General features: G+C 32.3%; 1 protein-coding gene across 1 annotated transcript; it reads right to left on the reverse strand.

The window, feature by feature from the left end:
• Positions 1-1,388: 1,388 nt before the first annotated feature.
• LOC148871366 (purine permease 3-like) lies at positions 1,389-2,981 on the reverse strand. Its single transcript, XM_088971770.1, has 2 exons — positions 1,962-2,981; positions 1,389-1,834 (listed from the first exon to the last, which is right to left on the reverse strand). The coding sequence occupies exons 1-2, from the start codon at positions 2,874-2,876 to the stop codon at positions 1,511-1,513; spliced, it is 1,239 nt and encodes a 412-aa protein (XP_088827896.1). The 5' UTR covers positions 2,877-2,981; the 3' UTR covers positions 1,389-1,510.
• Between the last annotated feature and the right edge of the window lie 18,046 nt (positions 2,982-21,027).

Here is a 21,027-nt window from a genome sequence, read left to right on the forward strand (position 1 = left end):
GGGCAAGATAAGACAAAAATTGACAAGTTAAAGAAGCAGTTAAGCAAGTCTTTCTCCATGAAGAGCTTAGGTCCATCCCAACAAATCTTGGGTATGAAAATCTCACATGATAGGAAATCCAAGAGATTGTGGTTGTCACAAGAAAGCTACATAGAAAAGGTCCTTGAGAGATTTTGCATGGATAAAGAAAAATCAGTTAGTATTCCATTAGCAAATCATTTCAGATTGTTTAGTGATCAAAGCCCAAAGAATGAAAAAGAAATTGAAGAAATGAAGAACATTCCCTATGCCTCTGCCATATGAAGTCTTATGTATACTATGGTTTGTACTAGGCCGGACATAGCACATGCAGTTGGTGTGGTTAGTAGATTTCTTATCAATCCAAGCAAAGAGCATTGGCTTACAGTAAAATGGATTCTCAGGTATTTGAAAGGCACATCCAAGATATGTTTGTGTTTTGGTGGTGGTAAACCTATAGTTGAAGGGTTTACATATGTTGATATGGCAGGTGACATTGACTCTAAAAAGTCTATATGAGGTTTCTTGTTTACTTTTGCTGGGGGAGTAGTGTCATGGCAATCCAAGTTGCAAAAACGTATAGCCGTGTCCATTACAGAGGCTGAATACATAGCTGTCACAAAGAGATATTGTGGATGAAAATGTTCTTAAATGAATTTGGTTTGAAGCAAGAAAGATTAAAACTTCTTTGTGATAGTTAGAGCGACAATCACTTGTGTAAGAATCCAAGCTCTCATTCTAAGTCCAAACACATTGATGTGAGGTATCACTGGATTCGGAATGTTTTTGAAGAAATGGAAGTACAACTTGAAAAAACTCACATTGATAAAAATGGGTCAGACATGATGACCAAGGCTTTACCGAAAGAAAAGTTTGAATACTGTAAAAGCATTGCAGGTTTGGGCATGGTGCAGCCCTAATCATAAGTCGGGAGGGAGAGATTGTTGGGGTCCCCTCCTTATGAGGTGGGACCCACTAATAATTACAAGAAAAAAAAAGGAAAAAAAGACAAAAAAAAAAGGAATGAAAAGTCAAGAGACTTTTTGGCCTTGTCTTTCAAGACAAGCTAATATGTCATTGGCTAACCAACGAATTGGAAAAAGCTCTCTTTTCTCTCTCTACTCTCTCAACTCCAAAAATAGCTCTCTGGTTTTTAGCATTTCCTCTTGCTTCCATTTTTGTGTTTCCACCTTTAGTGAAAAATTTCTTGTTTGCTGTCAAGTTTAATATCCAATAGTTTTCTTGAGGTTCATCATCTAGTTGTAACTAGACATAAAACATTGTACCCCATTATTATTGCTGATAGTGGATGTTTTGGACTTCTGTCCCGTGTTTCTTACCCTCGCATTGAGGGGTTTTCCACGTAAAAATTTGATGTCTAATGTTGCTTGCTCTGTTTTTTTTATTTGTATTATTGTTGTTGCATGTTTAATATTTGAGACAAGAAATCTCTGTCACAAAGAAAAATTATTGAAACTATTCCCAACACTCATCACCTCGACCCAGTTTCAAATAGTGCATCTTGCTTCTTGTTCTCCTTGTAGGATCCATAGAAGTAAGAGATGAAGCCCCAAGAGCAGAGAGCTAGTGCCATGCCCTTTTCTCCTGTGAACTTCTCATGGTATACAATCACTGCTGCGGTCTCCGTGAGAGGAAGCAACGTTGCGTTGAGGACTCCAGCGAACAGAGACGTGGTGGAGAAGACAACTCCTAGTGTGCCCACTCCTGCCATCTGCCACACAATTGCAATCGACACCAGCACCAAGTAATATTTTACTGCGCCTAATTCGAATGCATTTGCTTCTCTCGGAATCGCCTGCATTAATGAATATATATGAGGAGGACCCAATTGATTATGAAATCAAATGGCCAAGAAATAAACAAACCCATGAATTATTAATTAGTTGTATGTATATTCTCTGAGCCTTGCAATTGTTTCTTACCTGAAAATCCTTGTTTATGAGCATTCCAATGGTGCAAAATACTGTAGCAAAGAAGTTCACTCCAAACTGAAACTGCAATACCACAGAATAAGTGATGGTCTTGCGAGCTGTAGCATAAGCAACCTCGCAACAAGGTAAGATGAAACCCAGCAAGCCAGCTGCGCCGAGAGTCAGGACGAAGCCCAACCAGTAGTCTCTGTTACTAACATCAAGAAGACGGTCGCCGCTCTTCGACAGCCCAAGTAAGGCTGCACCCAATGTCATCAGCACAACCGCATTTATGGAGTAAGGAGTGAACTTCTGCTTGGCAATAAGCAAAGCAAAGAGAGCGGTAAAGCCGAGTTGGGTTGAGAGGAGGAGCGCAGAAGTGGAGACTGGTAGGAATGATAAGCCATGCGAGTACATGAAGTCGTTGAGTCCTACAAGGATGCCTATTCCAGCACTGAGTAGTAAGAGCTTAGTGGGAGCTAAGAACCTGACGCCAGATGCTCGTTCACGCAAGTACAGAACTGTGAGGGGGCCGAGTAGTACCGGGACTCCTGCAGTTTGTAACCAACTGGGTATCCATTTCCGGTTACCACCGTGCATGAAGTAAAGTCTCAGGAACAAGGGCCCGGCGATGGTGCCCAGAACAGTGCAGACGCAGTTTATTCCGAGGAGCCACCACTTGGCCATATTGGAATTTATTGATGAATCTCCATCGGGGATTTTGGTGTAATAGCAGGTTTTCTCGTTTAGGACTCCATTCTCAATGGTCTCTATGTTCCTGGCCATGTCTTCTCCACAGCAGCACTCTCTCTCTCTCTCTCTCTCCCCCCCAAGTGATGTCGGAGGATTAGCTTTGATTGATTTGGTGAGGCTTAAATAAGAAAAGAAAGATGGACGAGAGAAAGATTTTTGAAAAACAACCGACATGCTTTGATGAACAAAATACAGAAAATTCTCTCATTAACTTCAATTATAAGACGTTTTAAATGGTTAAAGCTGAAAAGTTATTTTGTAATTCTTCTTTCAAGATTGAAGTTAATTAGAACCTCCATGGTCCATATATGTACTGAAGTTGCTTAGATTCCTCTTCCCCACTCCTCAGCAACCTAACATGTTTCAAGCTTCACGTGGTCTAACCACGTGAAGTCCGTTTGAGATGTGAGTGCTTGGGCTTTCGAGTTTCTACATAAGTGTCCTTAATTATGTTGTCCATTTGTTGTGACTGATGATTCAAGTAGGGGGCCAAGTTTGTCGGGTTGGGGCCGGGTTTATGTTCAATCCGGGCCCGGCTCTAAAATTTGGACTTAAACGCCCAAGCCCGGACTGAGCAAAGGTCAAGCCCGATTTTCCCAATTCGAGCCCAGCCCGCATTGTAATTCGATGAATTCGAGTTGGGCTCAGGCCCGGGCTGGGTTTGAGTTGATTAATGAATTCATTCTAAAATTATACATATATGTATTTATGCAAATATATATACATATATTTATGTATATATGTATTCAAAATATGTACATAAATAGATAAATATGTATACAAATGTATATATATATATATATATATATATATATATATATATATATATATATATATGTATGTATACAAATATGTTTGAATATATATGTAAATATGTATATAAAATTAACATATATATATACATATGCATATAGTTGGGCCGGGCTCGAGCAGGGCTCAGATTATTTAAGGGCTAGACCTGTGCTCGACCCAAAAAATAGAAAAACCCAATTTCTTGGGTTCAAATCCAACCCAAGGACTGAAATTCCAAACCCAGCCCGTATGAAATTTCGGGCTGGACTAATTCGGGCTCGGGTTGGGCCCGCCCAAATTGCACTGTTGCACCCCTAGACTCAAGTCGCCGGGAGCTTTTGTAAAGAGTTGATGAGTTATTTTGACTGGCTTAATTAGCTAGGCTTGCCCGTTAAATTCAAGTAAATAATGACATGAAAAGGTTCAGTCATGTTTGTCCAAAATGTGGTGGGACTTATAAGTCGGTCCGTGGGAGAATTATTGTATATATATATTTTATATAATAGAAAATATTTATTGATATTTAAGTTTTATAATTTAATTAATCAATACCATAGGCCCAAAGCCCACTTGGCCTGATGGGGCCCGAGACTAGGTTATTATTCTTATTTGTTTATTTATTTGTTTATTAGCGGGGCTCATGTGGTGTATGGAATTTATTAAGAGAAAGCTAAATAATAAAATGTTCATACATTAAAATACCCCTTATAGTTTCATGGATTTACTAAAATCTACCTTATAGTTAGCATTTTACTAAAACACCAATTATAATTTGCAATGGATTTAATCAATCTTTTGTTAGATGACAGTGTTGACCTAATGTTCATTTAAATAAATTTAATCAAAAGAAAATAAAAACAAAAATACCAATTTTGCCCTTAATAAGACATGGGAAACCACTCTATTGGCTACATTTGTTCAAATTTGTTTTTTATACAAAAAAATATTAGGGGTATTTTTGGAATAAAAAATCATGGGCCTAAGGGCAAAATAAACACTACTTAATGAAATCGTGGGCTTAAGGCCCTGACCTCGATTCTGAAATTAACCCCCATCCCCGATCGCTAACGGGGATGGGTTCCCCATGGGGACCCGAATCCCCAAAATATTTTCAGATAATAGTATTTTTTAAAATAAATAAAAATTTTAAATTATAAATAATGTTTTAAATATATTTTGATATATACATATATAATATAAACAATATAATATTATATTTAATATAAATAACATTTAATACACACACACACACACATATAATCAGGGTTGGGGTGGGGTGGGGACCTCAATCCCCATCCCCGACGCCGACCTCGATCGGGGATTCCTATTAATCCTCGTCCCTGCCCTCACCCCCACCCCGCCAAAACAATCCCCATCCCCAGCCCCATTGGGTCAGGGAAGTTAGGTCCTTGTCAGGGATGGGGAAGATTGCCATCCCTAAAAGTGTGTTCAAATAACTGACCCTAATAGAAACACATAAGAGTATACAATTGTTTTATATTTTGAACTTTTTAAATAATTAATAATTATTCATATTTTATATACTACTTTTAATAATACAAAAATAACAATAATTAATTTCAGTTGGATCAATTCCACTTTGACCATTTGTAAACCGACCAAAATCGAATGACCTAAACATGGATATATATTAATATTTTATATTTTCAATGTAATTTTTAATATGAAAAAGTGGGAATGTTCCCAAATTTCTTAATCTAAAATGTTAAATTTAATTTTTATATTTATTATTTAATAATCACACTATAATTTTTAAAATTAAATTAAATTTTTAAGTTTAAATCTTTTGAATAGACTGACCAAACCAAAAAATCGACCCAAACCAATACAACTTGAGTGGGTCAATTTTCACAAAAGGTTAGTCAGTTTTAGCTGACCGACTCCCTAACTTGGCATAGTCAATTGGTTGGCCAAATAGCCTATGACCGCACCGAACCAACACATGAACACTCATAATTTCAGCTAAATTATAGTCTTATCTCTAATAAATAACAATAGTTAATCTCTCATAATTATTGAAAATTTATAGAAAAAATATAAAATTATTGAAAATATATTGATAATGAAAACTACAATAATTATAGAAATTACAAAAATACAATAAGTACTAAAAATATATTAACTTAGTCAATAAATAGTATGATCTCAAATAATAGTTTAATATCTACTAAATATTAATCAATAACTTATAACAAAAACACAATAAATACGATAAGTACAATAAATTAATTTTAAAAATTTCAATAGTAGTAATGTAATCTCCAATAATTATTGAAAGTTTTCTATTAAATAACTTAACAAAATAAATTTATACATACTTATTGAAAATACATTTATCACAAAAGACAATAAATATTAATTTTAGTATATAATTATATAATAAATATAGATTAAGAGTTTAAAATTATTATTAATAAATATTAATTTTTGAAAATTATTTTCTCGAATTATTAGTTGATATAAGTGAAATTATTTATTTATAATATTTTGTAAAAATACTAAATTATTATTAATTTCAATATTATGTTATAACTATTTTTCTACTTTTTAGATTTTTTTTAATTTGTTACATAACTTATTTATTTTAACTATTTAAAATCTAATTATGTTAAATATTTTGTTATTTAAAATATTTATTTACTTAAATACTTAAATAATATGTAAAGTAATTAAAATTTAAAATATTAATTATTTATTGAAATTAATTTTCCAAAAAATATTAATTTATACCATGATAACATAATTTCATTATTAAATTGTAATATACTGAATTATTCTTCATTTAATTATTATGCTATAATTATTTTTCTACTTTGAACAAATTTTTTAAATTTATTACATAATTTCGTTATTTTAACTATTTAAAATCTAGTTATGATAAATATTTAAATAATCTATAAAATATTTAATTTTTTATTTGAATTTTATTTATTTAAAGCTATTACATATTATTAAATATTTAAAAACATTTAAATTGATAATCAAGAAAAACATAATTTAAATTGTTAGTACATAATTTCGTGATATATTTTGTAAAAATATAAATTTATTTTTTTGTTTTTTTAATAAATATTTTAGTTATTTTATAATTTTGTTAGAATATTTAAATAATTCTTAAATTTTTAAAACATACTTTCTTTAGATAGATATAGATAAAAAGTATGAGAGAGGATAAATAGGAATTAGAGATAATTTAGGTGATAAACTCTACTAAATTTGAGATATTTTTGGATATAAATAGGAATTGGAGATAATTTAGAAGATAAATAGGAATTAGAGATAATTTTGGAGAAAGTGGGGGATAGTGGGGGAGGTAGTTTAGGAGTAATTTTAGGAGAAGAGATTATTTAGGTTATTGGGAAAGTGCATCTAATTGGTTGTTTCAAAAAATGACATGGAATTAAAAAAATAAAACATTCAAAAAAAGGAGAAAATAAATAAATAGCTTCTCTCAAAGGAGGGACATGCTGACATGGAATGACTAGTTTTAATATATACTAGCGGGGACCCGTGCGATGGACGGGATTTATTAAGAGAGCTAAATAATAAAAATGGTGATACACTAAAAATACCCCTTATAGTTTCATGGATTTACTAAAATCTACCCTATAGTTATCATTTTATTAAAACACCACTTATAATTTGCAATGGATTTAATCAATCTTCTATTAGATGACAATGGAAAATGACAGTGTTGACCCTAATGTTCATTTAAATAAATTTAATCAAAAGAAAATAAAATAAAAATACCATTTTTGCCCTAAAGAAGACATGGGCAACCACTCTATTGGCTACATTTGTTCAATTTTGTTTTTCATATAAAAAAAGTGTTAGGGGTATTTTTGGAATAAAAAATCATGGGCCTAAGGGCAAAACAGACACTCCTTAATAAAATCATGGGCCTAAGGCCCCGACCTCGATTATGAAATTAACCCCCATCCCCAATCCCTAACGGGGATGGGTTCCCCATGGGGACCCGAATCCCCAAAATGTTTTTAGATAATAGTATTTTTAAAATAAATTTATTTAAAATAAATAAAAAATTAAAATTAAAATAATGTTTTAAATATATTTTGATATATACATATATAATATAAATAATATAATATTATATTTAATATAAATAAAATTTAATACACACACACACACACACATATAATCAAGGTTGGGGTGGGGTGGGGACCTCAATCCCCATCCCCGACCCCGACCTTGATCGGGGATTCCCATTAATCCTCGTCCTTGTCCCCGCCCCCGCCCCACTAAAACAATCTTCATCCCTAGCCCCATTGGGTTGGGGAAGTCAAGTTCCCCGTCAAGGATGGGAAAAATTTCCATCCCTAAAAATGTGTTCTAAATGACCCTAATAGAAAAACATAAGAGTATACAATTGTTTTATATTTTTAAAATTTTAAATAATTAATAATTATTCATATTTTATATACTACTTTTAATAAAATTTTTATAATACAAAAATAACAATAATTAATATCAGCTAGGTTTATTTATCAAATTGATGAAACCAACCAACCCAATTAAGTTGACCCGAATTGGTCGGTTAAAAAATTTCCCAATTCGACCAAGTTGGATCAGTTCCACTTTGGCAATTTGTAAATCGACAAAAATAGAATGACCTAACCATAGATATATATTAATATTTTATATTTTCAATATAATTTTTAATATGAAAAAGTGGAAAATTTCCCATATTTCTTAGTCTAAAATGTTTTATATCATAAATCTATTTTTTATATTTATTATTTAATAATCACACTGTAATTTTTAAAACTAAATTAAATTTTTAAGTTTAAATCTTTTGAATAGACTAACCAAACCAAAAAATTGACCCAAACCAATACGACTTGAGTGGGTCAGTTTTCACAAAAGGTTAGTTAGTTTCAGCTGACCAACTCCCCAACCTCACCAGGTCAATTTGGTCGGCCAAATAGCCTATGGCCACACTGAACCAACACATGAACACTCATAATTTTAACTAAATTAATAGTCTTATCTCTAATAATTAACAATAGTTAATCTTCCATAATTATTGAAAATTTATTGAAAAATACACAATTATTGAAAATATATTGATAATGAAAACTACAATAATTACAAAAATTACAAAAATACAATAAGTACTAAAATTTTATTATCTTAGTCAATAAATTTTAATATCTCAAATAATAGTTTAATCTCAATTAAATATTAATCAATAACTTATAACAAAAACACAATAAATAGAATAAGTACAATAAATTAAATTTAAAAATTTCAATAATAATAATTTAATCTCCAATAATTATTGAAAGTTTTCAATTAAATAACTTTAACAAAATAAATTTATACATACCTATTGAAAATACATTTATCACAAAATACAATAAATATGAATTTTAGTATATATAATTTATAATATATATAGATTAAGTGTTTAAAATTATTATAAATAAATATTATTTTTTTCTGAAAGTTATTTTCTCGAATTATTACTTGATATAATTGAAATTAATTATTTACAATATTATATAAAAATATTAAATTATTATTAATTTCAATATTATGTTATCATTATTTTTCTAAATTTTAGATTTTTTTTTTAAATTTATTACATAATTTATTTATTTTAACTGTTTAAAATATAGTTATGTTAAATATTTTGTTATTTAAAATATTTAGTTACTTAAATACTTAATTAATATGTAAAATGTTTAAATTTTAACGTATTAACTATTTGTTGAATTTAATTTTCCATAAAATCATAATTTATAATATGATTACATAATTTCATTATTAAATTTGTAATATATTAATTTATTATTAATTTAAATATTTTGTTATAATTATTTTTCTACTTTGAAGATTTTTTTTTAATTTATTACATAATTTCGTTATTTTAACTATTTAAAATCTAGCTATGATAAATATTTAGTTATTTAAATATTTAAATAATCTATAAAATATTTAAAATTTTTTGTTATTTGAATTTTATTTATTTAAAGCTATTACATATTATTAAATGTTTAAAAAACATTTAAATTGATAATCCAGAAAAACATAATTTAAATTGTTAGTACATAATTTCGTGATATATTTTTTTAAAATATAAAATTATTTTTTGTGTTTTTGATAAATATTAAAGTTATTTTATAATTTTGTTAGAATATTTTAGTAATTATTAAATATTTTAATCCAAACTTTCTTTAGATAGATATAGATTATATGTATGGGAGAGGATAAATAGGAATTAGAGATAATTTAGGAAAGAAAGTCTCTACTAAATTAGAGATAATTTTGGAAATAAATAGGAATTAGAGATAACTTAGAAGATAAATAGGAATTAGAGATAATTTTGGAGAAAGTGTGGGATAGTGGGGGAGGTAGTTTAGGAGTAATTTTAGGAGAAGAGATTATTTAGGTTATTGGGAAAGTGCATCTCATTGGCTGTTTCAAAAATGACATGGAATTAAAAAATAAAAAATAAAAAAGGAGAGAACATATAAATAGCTTATCCCAAAGGAGAGACATGCTGACATGGCAGGACCAGTTTTATATATATATATATATATATATATATTCTTGGATGAAAATGATTAAAGTACAATTAATAGTATTTTATTATTAAAAAATACCAAAAATTATTAAAAAATAACCATAATAAATTATTGAAAAATATTGAAAATTAGATGTATCTTTTATTAAATATGGTATTTATTTAATTATTTAATTTATATTTATTGAAAGATAATGCAAATTAATTTCGTAGTGACTAATATGCGAAAATAAATGTTGAAAATAGTGAAAATGTGATAATTTCCAAAAATTACTATATTTTAAATAAATGCAGTAATTTAATAATTAATAATACAAAGTAAAAAATTATTTATAACTTAACCTAACCCGATTGGATCTATAAATTTGTAGGTTAAAGCAACTATTTTCTTTTGAGTTAGGTCTAGCTGAGATATGCACCATGCCCACACATTATGAGGGATAATCAGATTCAAAGTCTAATTGGGTATCAAACTTTTGGAGTCCAATGATGGCTTTAGCGGATAGAGCCCAAGCTAAACAACTCCTAATAAGCTTGACTTGGAAGTTATATGCATATATGGTAAATATTAGTATGTAATATTTAAATAACAAATTTTATATTAATATATATATATATATATATAAATGTTATATATTTTTTATAATAGACTAGAAATAAATAAAAATTTTAATTTTCAAAAAATCATAGTTTTATAATTAACACGAGTTTGTTTATCAACAAAAAATGTGCAAGTCCGAGCCTGAGTTCGGCTTGACCATCGGGCCTAGATCTTGAGCCTGAGCCCAGCCCTTATATAAAGCCCGAAGCCCTATTTGTACACAAAATGTCTTACTTTTAGTATACATTTTATAAACTAATATTATATTAGTTTAGTAATAATTTAATAAATTAATAAACTAATTTATATTTTCTAATAGTAAATTGATATTTATTAATAATTTAAGAAGCATATATATATATATATATATATATATATATATATATATTTATTTATTATATATAACACAAGTGCTTTTTTATATATGTAATAGTATCGAGCTGGGCTTATTTAAGAAAGCTCGAGATCGAGCCCATGGGGCCTGAAATTTTGTCTAAGCCTGAAAATAACAGGTTAGGCTGGGTTGGGCCATCGGGCTACCCAACCCATGAATAGGTCTAATTGTATATATCAAAAATCATATGAAAAAAAATTAACCATCTTTCTCAACTATTTTAAAAAATGGACATCTCATAGCTTGTCCTAGTCTGCGACTTGGCCTGGCCCAAGGCCATGGACCAACCTAATCCACGGCATGGCACCGGCCCTTGCAAGCTTGGGTTGTGGGCCGTGTCGAATTGACCCCCCAAATTATCCCAGGGGAGGGAGGCATAGTTCGAGATGCCCCATAGGCTCAAATGGCACAATGTGGGCCACATGCGGGTTGTGTTGTGCCAGCCCAGCATGACCCAATTTACACATTTACCTAAACCTACCCAAATTTGGGGATGGGGCGGAGAAATTCAAGGACTCCCCATCCTTGATGAGGAATTGGGTGCCTTGCCCTTGAACTTGCCCAACATTGAGGAGTGGTTGCCTTGCCCTAAACCCGCTTTACATTCGGGATGGGGCGGGGATGGGGTAGAGTGTCTTGACTATGGAGAAGAGACAGGGATGGGGTGCCCCACCCTGAACCCACCCCGTTGTCATTCCTATATAATTGTTAATTATTAGTGAAATTAATAAAAAATGTTAGCTTTTGTAATTACTTTTATTTATTTAAAGTTTTAACCAAAATTTTATTTAAAAATAATAACAATTATTAAAATTACTACACATTATTAATAAAACTAAATTTATTAAAAAATATTTATTCATATTAAATTAACAATAATTATTTTCTGTAAATCAACATTAAATAAAAAATACTTATTAAAACTTTAGATATTAACAATAACTATGATACTTTTAGTTAATTAACAACAAATTTTGATTATTAATTTAATATTAATTAATAATAAATAAAATTATTAAATCTATCAGATTTTCCCATGCATCGCATGGGTCCCTACTAGTATCACTAGTATAGATAGTAGCTAAGGGGCTCGGAAGGTTGTTTGGATTGAAATCTATTGAGCCAATTGAAGACAATAGAGCGTTATCTTCTAGCTAGTCTCTATAATGGATCTCTTTGTTCAGATGATTTCTTAACCCTAAGTAATCCTTTACAACACTTTTAAGTCTCCATAGGGGGGTTGGTGATAAGTTTCGAATAAGAGATCACAAACTTCGAGTCTCCCTCTACAATGATAGGGTTGTTGATGCTAGATTATGCATGAGTCTACCGCACAATCTAGGCTTGGGCCAAATTGATAGAAATAGTACCTACTTTATAAGTTTTAAAATCCACTACTCCTTCCATGTAATTTTTAGCAATGGCAGCGACTTAGCACATCCCATTTGTAGACTGTGATGCATGAAATTTGTTTTGACTGTGTTCACTTTAGGTTGGTACCACAAAATAAGCTTCCAAGACTTAGTCGGTTGCATCACAGAATTTTTTGCACTTAGGTCAATATTTTCCTTGTATGCTTTTACAACTCTTTCTAGAGTCATTTGAGGAGGAATAAACACATTATTGAAATTTTTTGTTTCTATTTTTCATATATTCCATAAAATAAAGGCATAGAGGTGGCCACAAATCGAGCTTCTCACGAGCTATTCGAGTTTGGCTTGATTTAAACCGAGCTCGAGCCTGATATATAGGCCCGTTTGCTAATTGAGCTGAGCTTGAGCCTAGTGAAGCTCGGCTCATGAGGCTCACGAGCCTAGTATAATAAATATATATTTTTTATTATATGCATACATATATACATACATACATACATACATACATATACATATAAATATATATTATAAATAATTTTATTTTATATAATAATAATTTTATTTTTTATTAATAATAGTAAATAATTTTTATAATTCTTATTTTTTATATGTAAAATAAAATAATTTTTTATATGTATATTTTTTATTTTTTATATGTATAATAATAAATATTTTTTATAATTATTAATTTTTTGTATGTAAAACAAAAAATATATTTTTATACTTTTTAAATTTGGCTTGTAGTCGAGCTCGAACCTGTGATCTTTGAATCAAGCTGAGCTCGAGCTCAAGTTTCTAGCACGAGCCAAACACAGTTTGAGCGAGCCGAGCTCAAATAGCCAAGTATTCAGCTCGGCTCGGCTCGAATCCATCCCTAGCCCTGAGCCAAAAATCTCCTTGATCCCTAAACCCTAGCAATCCTATCCATTGATCTCTCTCTAGAAGGTTCCCCAAAAATCTATAAATAGGACCCCTCTCCTCACTTCTTGGAGATAGACATGGAGAGATCTATACATAGAGCTTGAGAGCTACCCAAGAACGTCCAATAGCTTCTCACACACCTACGCTCTAAAACCCTAGAGAAAGCCCTCTCCGTCATCCCCACATACACATGTCCTTTTGAAGCCCAAGGTTGCCATTCCCACTTCAAAGTAATCAACCATCTTCCCAGCCACAACCATACACCCTTACACATAGACTTGGAGAAACTCCTGCTTTCACTCTCTCAGATCCCCAACTCTAGAGAAACCAATCCCACATCCTAGAATATCATGCAAGTCAAGAATCCCTCCTAGCATTGTAATAAGAGCACATGAACATCCAAATATTTTCCCTCAACAATTGCACTTCTATTTTTGTTAATTTTCTCATGTGTATTGTTTTTAGCATTTTCATCACACTTTAGGTCATGTATATCATCCCCATTAGTTAGACTACTTTAACATAAGTTTTTGTTAATGTCGACTGTGTAGGGGTATTTTAGTCATTACATTTATGTTTAAGTTGCTGATGTATAATGTTCTATTAGTAGTTGTGTCCCTTACTTAAGTAGGGACAAAGGAGTCCTTTTGTTCTTGAATAGAAATATATAAATTAAACCTGGCCAACTAGAGAGATGTATTATTCTCTCTTATTCGAACCAGAATTCTTCTCCTTCTCTATTTTCTTCTCTTCTTCTCCTCCTTCTTCTTCTTCTCATCTTTCTCTTACTTCTCCAGTCCATATTCTAACAGAATTCAAGAGCAGATTAGATTATAATATGGCACCAGAGCTAGGTTGAGAAAATTGAATCTGCCCAGAATTCTGATCTTCACGCATCCAACCTAGGGTTTTCTAATTTTTTATTCGTCATTAGTTGGAGATAAGGAAAGGGGTTGAAAAGGAGTGATCGCCCTCTTCCCTTGGAGGTTTCTATGCCTCTAGTCATGCAGTTCATGAGTGTTACTGACTACCTGAATGTTCAGATGACTTCTATCAAATTGAATGGAGAAAATTTTGTGCATTGGGTGAAATTTGTAGAAGTTTTTCTTAAAGCAAAGAAGAAAGTGAAGCATATATGGGAAGAAAAACCCTATACTAAATCTCATAAATATGGTGATTGGGAACAAGAAGATGCACAGATTATCACATGGCTATGGAATAATATGGAACCCAAGATTAGTATATATTTCATGTTTCTCGATACTGCCAAGGAATTTTGCAACCATGCTAAGAAGTTGTATTCGGGACAAGACAACACAAATAGAGTATATCAACTGTATTAGTCATATTTTAAATTGCAAAGGGTAATCAGAGTATTGAGGAATACTATTATAGCATGAGAAACCTTTGCAATGAGCTGAATGTGTATCACCCCTTCTCCTTTGATGCTAAAATTCAGCAATAGCAGAGAGAACAACTAGATGTGACCAGATTTTTGGTGGGGGTGAAATTTGAATATGAACCAGTGTGGGCAAAGATACTAGGAGAATCAACTCTTCCTTCCTTAAAAGAGGTGTTTGCTCAGCTTAGGAAAATTTCCATTGGATCTACCGAGCATTCTAGTGTCTCTAATAGGTTAACCTTTGCAGTATCAAGGGGCCATGGTGTTAGAGGTGGAGCTCCGGGAGCTCAGTTTGGCTGCAGTGGGTGTATGGTCATAGTGGTGGTGGTGGACCTATGTATAGCAATGGTGGTGACCGTACTAGAGGCCGAGACTCAGGGGGAGTCCATGGTAGAGGACGTAGTTCTGGTTCGAGAAGATGTACACATTGTGGTTTGGATAGACATACCATCAGTTATTGTTATGGTTTGCATGGTCCACCTTCAACTTGGGCCAATCATGCCGTGACTAGTGACTGTAGCTTCAGACATGAGAACCATTCAACTGATCAGATGGCCCCTATATCCACAGATGTTCCTAGGAAGGAGATGATGAGTGTTCCCTGTGATGAGTATGAAAGGTTTGTCCAAGCCACATCTCAACATAATACAACCACTCTTGCACACTCAAGTATGGCTTGCTGGCATCCAAACCCAATCTCTGGATTACTGACTATGGAGCCTCCGATCACATGATTGGAACTCCAGGTGTGTTTTCCTCCATTTTTTATCACAATTTGTTACCCTTTCTAATGGTTCCACATCATCCGTTTGTGGTGTTGGAAATGTTAACATGGACCGTTTATCTTTATCCTTAGTTTTGTATATCCCCAATATTCCTTTTAACCTTATGTGTTTTAGTAAGTTGACCAAGCCTCTTAATTGCTCCATCACTTTTTACTCTTCTTCGTGTATTTTTTAGGATCTCAAGATGGGAATAAAGATTGGTGGAGGGCATGAAGCTGGTGGACTGTATTACCTTGATGGTGGTTGAAGTACATCAACAACTCTTCAAACATCTCTTTCTCCTCTCTAGTGGCACTGTCGATTTGGTCATCCATCAGTTAAAGTTTTGAAGTCTCTTGTTTCGTCATTGAGTCATCTTTTTGTTTTGGATTGTGAGTCATGTCAGTTTGGGAAACATGGATTATTAACTATGGAGTCTCCGATCACATGACTGGAACTCCAGGTGTATTTGCCTCCCCCTCTTAGTGCCCAACATCACAATTTGTTACCCTTGCTAATGGTTCAACATCCTCCATTTGTGGTGTTGGAAATGTTAACATAGACTAATTATCTTTATCCTTAGTTTTGTATATCCAAAAAATTCCTCCAAGTCTCTTAATTGCTTCATCACTTTTTACTCTTCTTCGTGTGTTTTTTAGGATCTCAAGAAGGGGATAAAGATTGGTGGAGGCCATGAAGCTGGTGGACTGTATTACCTTGATGGTGGTGAAAGTACATCAACAGCTCTTCAGACATATCTTTCTCATTTCCAATGGCACTATCGATTTGGTCATCCATCACTTAAAGTTTTGAAATCTCTTGTTTCTCGTTGAGTCATATTTCTGTTTTGGATTGTGAGTTATGTTAGTTGGGGAAACATTATCGTGTTCCTTTAGTCCTAGGGTTGATAATCGTATGCCGAGTCCTTTTTCTTTAGTTCATTCAGATGTTTAGGGTCCCAATAAAGGAATGTCATACAATGATTATAGATACTTTGTTATTTTTGTTGATGATTATTCAAGGATGACGTGGCTTTACCTAATGGAAGAAATGAGTGAATGGTTTATCATTTTCCAAAAATTTTATGGTGAAATTCACAACCAATTTGGTGTACACATTAAAATTATTCGTTTCGATAATAGCCGTGAATATTTTTATACACCATTTTAGGAGTATTTGGAACACCATGGCATTATCCATCAGACTTCATGTACCTACACCCCACAACAAAATGAAGTAGCTGAGAGAAAGAATCATCACCTCTTGGAAACTCCTCGATCCCTTATGCACCATATGAATGTACCTAAATCTTTTTGGAGTGATGTTGTGCTTACATCTTGCTTTCTGATTGACTAGATGGCCACACCCATCCTTGATGGTCATTCTCCTTTCACCACTTTGTTTCCTACCTTGTCTCTGTTTTCCCTTTCTCCTCGGGTTTTTGAGTGTGTCTGTTTTGTTCATAATCTTGGACCAGGAAGGGACAAGTTAGATGCATGATCCATTAAGTGTATCTTCCTTGGCTATTCCCGGACCTAGAAAGGGTATAAGTGTTATAATCCTAGTTCTTAACGTTCCTTTGTGTGTGCTGATGTTACTTTCTTTGAGTCCACTACGTTTTTCTCGGGGTTAGGTGATGTTTCTTCTTCCTCACCACCTCCTCCTCTTCCAGTTCTAATTGCGGATCCCATTTCACTTGTTCTAACTATGACCAAGTCTTTACCTTCGGTGCCACCTCCTATTGAACGACCACCTATTTGTCAAGTGTGTACACATTGCCAACATGTACTGGCTCCTCCTCTAGCTCCATCATTATCGATAGATCCGGCAATTGTTCCCACACTAGCCCCAACTCCAATTTCTGAACTTAACCTTCCCATTGCCTTGCGGAAAGGTAAACATAGTTGCACCCTTCATCCTATTTCTAATTATATTTCTCTCATTCACCTTTCTGCTTCCCATCACCAGCTTATTTCCTTGTTATCCTCTATTGTTGTTCCTACGGATGTCCAGGAAGCTCTTGCCTCTCTAGGGTGGCGCCATGCAATGGAAGAAGAACTCTCTTCTCTAACTCATAATCATACATGGGACCTCACCACACTTCCTCATAGTAAGTAGGTTGTCGGTTGTAAGTGGGTATACATTGTTAAGTATTTACTTGTTGGTAGTGTAGAGCGTTAAAAGCTAGACTGGTTGCCAAAGGGTACTCCCAAACATATGGTATTGACTACACGGAGACCTTCTCTCCAGTTGCTAAGATTGGTTTACTTCATGTTGTGATATCTTTACCTGCTATGTATTATTGGTCACTCTTTCAGTTTGACATCAAGAATGCTTTCTTACATGGTGATCTAATTGAGGAAGTCTATATGGAGCAACCACCGGGGTTTATTGCTCAAGGGAAGGATGGTAAGGTGTGTAGACTAAAGAAGGCCATTTATGGACTTAAACAATCTCCCCGTGTGTGGTTTGGTAGGTTCAGTGAGGTGGTAAAGAAGTTAGGTATGAAACAGTGTTAGGTTGATCACTTAGCCTTCAGTCATGACTCTCAGGTTAGAAAGATCCTATTGGTGGTATATGTAGATGATATTGTCATTATCAGGAATGATAGGTCGAAGATCTTTGCGGTTGGTAGGTAAACTAAACTATCTAACCATTACTTAGCCAGAAATTTCATTTGCAGTTAGTGTGGTAAGTTAATTCATGCAGAAACCTCAGGTTCCATATTGGGATGTAGTTCTAAGGATTGTAAGGTATTTAAAGGGGGCCCCTGGTCGTGGCCTAATATATAGAAGTGGAGGAAAACTTGAAATAGAGGGATATACTGATGCTGATTGGGTTGGCTTTATATTTTACAAGAGATCCACTATAGGCTATTGTACTTTCTTTGGAGGTTATCTGGTGGTATGGAAAAGTAAGAAACAAACAGTTGCGACAAGAAGCAATGCAGATGCAGAATATAAAGCTATGGCACATTAAACCTGGCCAACTAGAGAAATTTATTATTTTCTCTTGTTCGAACCAGAATTCTTTTCCTTCTCTATTTTGTTCTATTCTCCTTCTTCTTCTTCTTCTTCTTCTTCTTCTTCTTCTTCTTCTCGTCTTTCTCTTACTTCTCCAGTCCTTATTCTAATAGAATTCAAGAGCAGATTAGATTATAATAGTTTCCAACATACCCAGTTTTCTATTTCTTCCTTCATCTTGCAAGCATTCTCTTCTCTTTCATTTTTTAACAAATTTATCTTCTCAAGTTTGCATAAAATTGAATGTCACACATCCCTTAGGTCATATATGTAGTGGAAGTTTAAATATTAGCATCACAGTGTCTACTAGCTAGCTTCACAAATTGCATCTAGGATAGCCACTAGCATCCTAGCTTTCATTAATGGTTTTCACTAATAACCTTTTCTCTCACATTTCCTTTAGTTGTGCTTACATTTTTTCAACATATATAGAATCTAGTTCATTTACATTAGAATTCATACATAGCTTTCTTTACATTTTATCCCTTTATATTCATTGTTTTCGTCTCTTTTCTTTAGTTTCTTCATTCAAAATTCACTCATCTAGGAAATCCATCAATAGAAGGAGAATTTCTAGATTTTTTTGTTAACTTTCTTTCTAATTAATTCATGATTTTCACCTTCAAATTTGAAGTTTCTAATTCAAGATTTGTTTTTAGTATGTTCTCTTAAATTGTAATTTGATTTAGCATGTTAATTTAGAAATATTTTATCTCAAAAATTCTGTTTAGGGTAGATTCTCTTGTTTGGTTGTTTATTGTTTGATAAATAGTCTTTTTTTTGTTAAATTATCTTTTATTTTTACTTGATGTACAACCCTAAACTAGCAAAAATTCTAATTGAATATCTAGAAAAGTGGAGTCAATTCATATCGGGAATGTGTGCACTGTTAACATCTTCGACAATGTACCTTGGCTCCCAAATTCCAAACCTTGTGGTTACATTGGGTGAGTCACAAAAAAAGCTTTTCTTAGTTAAAACTTGTGGTGACATTAAAGTTAAACAATAGAAACACAAAACAGTAGACAATTGCTTTATGTTTTAATTTTTTAAATAGTTAATAATTATTTATATTTTATATTTTTTTAATAATTTTTGTGCAAACAAAAATAATATTAATTAATTTCAGCTAGGGTTGTTCATCAAATCAATAAAACCAACCAAACTGACCAACCCGACCCAACTTAACCCAAGTTGGTCAGTTTTATAGTATTTTCAGTTGGCTTTGGTTCACCAATTTCCCAGCCGGCCCGACCAATATATATATATATATATATTAATATTTTATATTTTAAATATATTCTTTTAATATAGGAAAGTGGAAAATTTCCCATATTTCTTAGTCTAAAATATTTTATATTGTAAATTTTAAATTTTAATTTATTTTTTAATAAAACCATTATAAATTTTTTAAATTTAAATTTAATTTCTTAAGTTTAAATCTTTTGAACTGACCAACCCAAACCGATACTAGTGTTTCCACCCTATTGTAGACTTGGTCAGTTGAACTATTCAAACCGTCACTCGACCTTGATTCCAAGTTCGATTCTATTGAAATTTCCCTTCAATCAAAAACCATCCAAACCAGATGGTTCAACCATTGACCCATTCAACTCGGTCACTAGGTTACAGGTTGCATACTTAATGTATGTGCAAACTTTTGGGGGCCATAACTTTGCACTCCAATGTTCAATTGAGGTGATCTTTTTTTTGGGGTAACTTTTCGAGATATATGCATCCTAAGGTGCATTGGGCACCTTGCCCTACTATTTTCATGAAAACCCCCTTTTTTGGCCTTGAATCGCAATTTTTAATACTTTTTATAAATAAAAAAATAAAAACTAAATTAAAATATAAATTAAATATAGACTAATACATATATTATATGTAATATATAATTATACAATATTTGTTGATAAAATATGTATTTGCACACTTCACGAAAACCCCCTTTTTTGGCCTTGAATCGCAATTTTTAATTCTTTTTATAAATGAAAATAAAAACTAAATTAAAAAATATAAATTAAATATAGACTAATATGTATTATATGTAATATATAATTATACATTATTTGTTGATAAAATATGTATTTGCACACATCACAAAAACCCCCTTTTTTGGCCTTGAATCGCAATTTTTAATACTTTTTATAAATAAAAAAAATGAAAACTAAATTAAAAAATATAAATTAAATATAGAACTTTGGATCATGGTCTACATGATAATTAAGTAGCTAGTTGGTTGTTGTGATAGTCTCCTGTTTCCAACACTTTATATAAATATAGAACTTTGGATCATGGTCTACATGATAATTAAGTAGCTAGTTGGTAGTTGTGATAGTCTCCTGTTTCCAACACTTGATCCAAAGTTCTTCTGGCGGAAACTGCTCAACTGAACTCTGTTATGATCTGTGGACAACTTTTCCTGTGAACCGGGTTCATTATTCTTTATGATTTGAATCAAGTAAAATTTCGGCTCATGGAAAC

Source organism: Nelumbo lutea, chromosome 2 (genome assembly GCF_056320005.1).
Source record: "Nelumbo lutea isolate HS-2025 chromosome 2, American lotus-T2T, whole genome shotgun sequence".
Classification (NCBI taxonomy): Eukaryota; Viridiplantae; Streptophyta; class Magnoliopsida; order Proteales; family Nelumbonaceae; genus Nelumbo; species Nelumbo lutea.

What these genes read in the sequence shown, in the direction of transcription:
- LOC148871366 (XM_088971770.1), bottom strand. Translation starts at nt 2,876, where the DNA reads ATGTCGGTTGTTTTTCAAAAATCTTTCTCTCGTCCATCTTTCTTTTCT. An exon ending in TCATAAACAAGGATTTTCAG is followed by an intron (nt 1,835 to 1,961) that starts GTAAGAAACAAT and finishes TCATTAATGCAG; the next exon opens with GCGATTCCGAGAGAAGCAAA.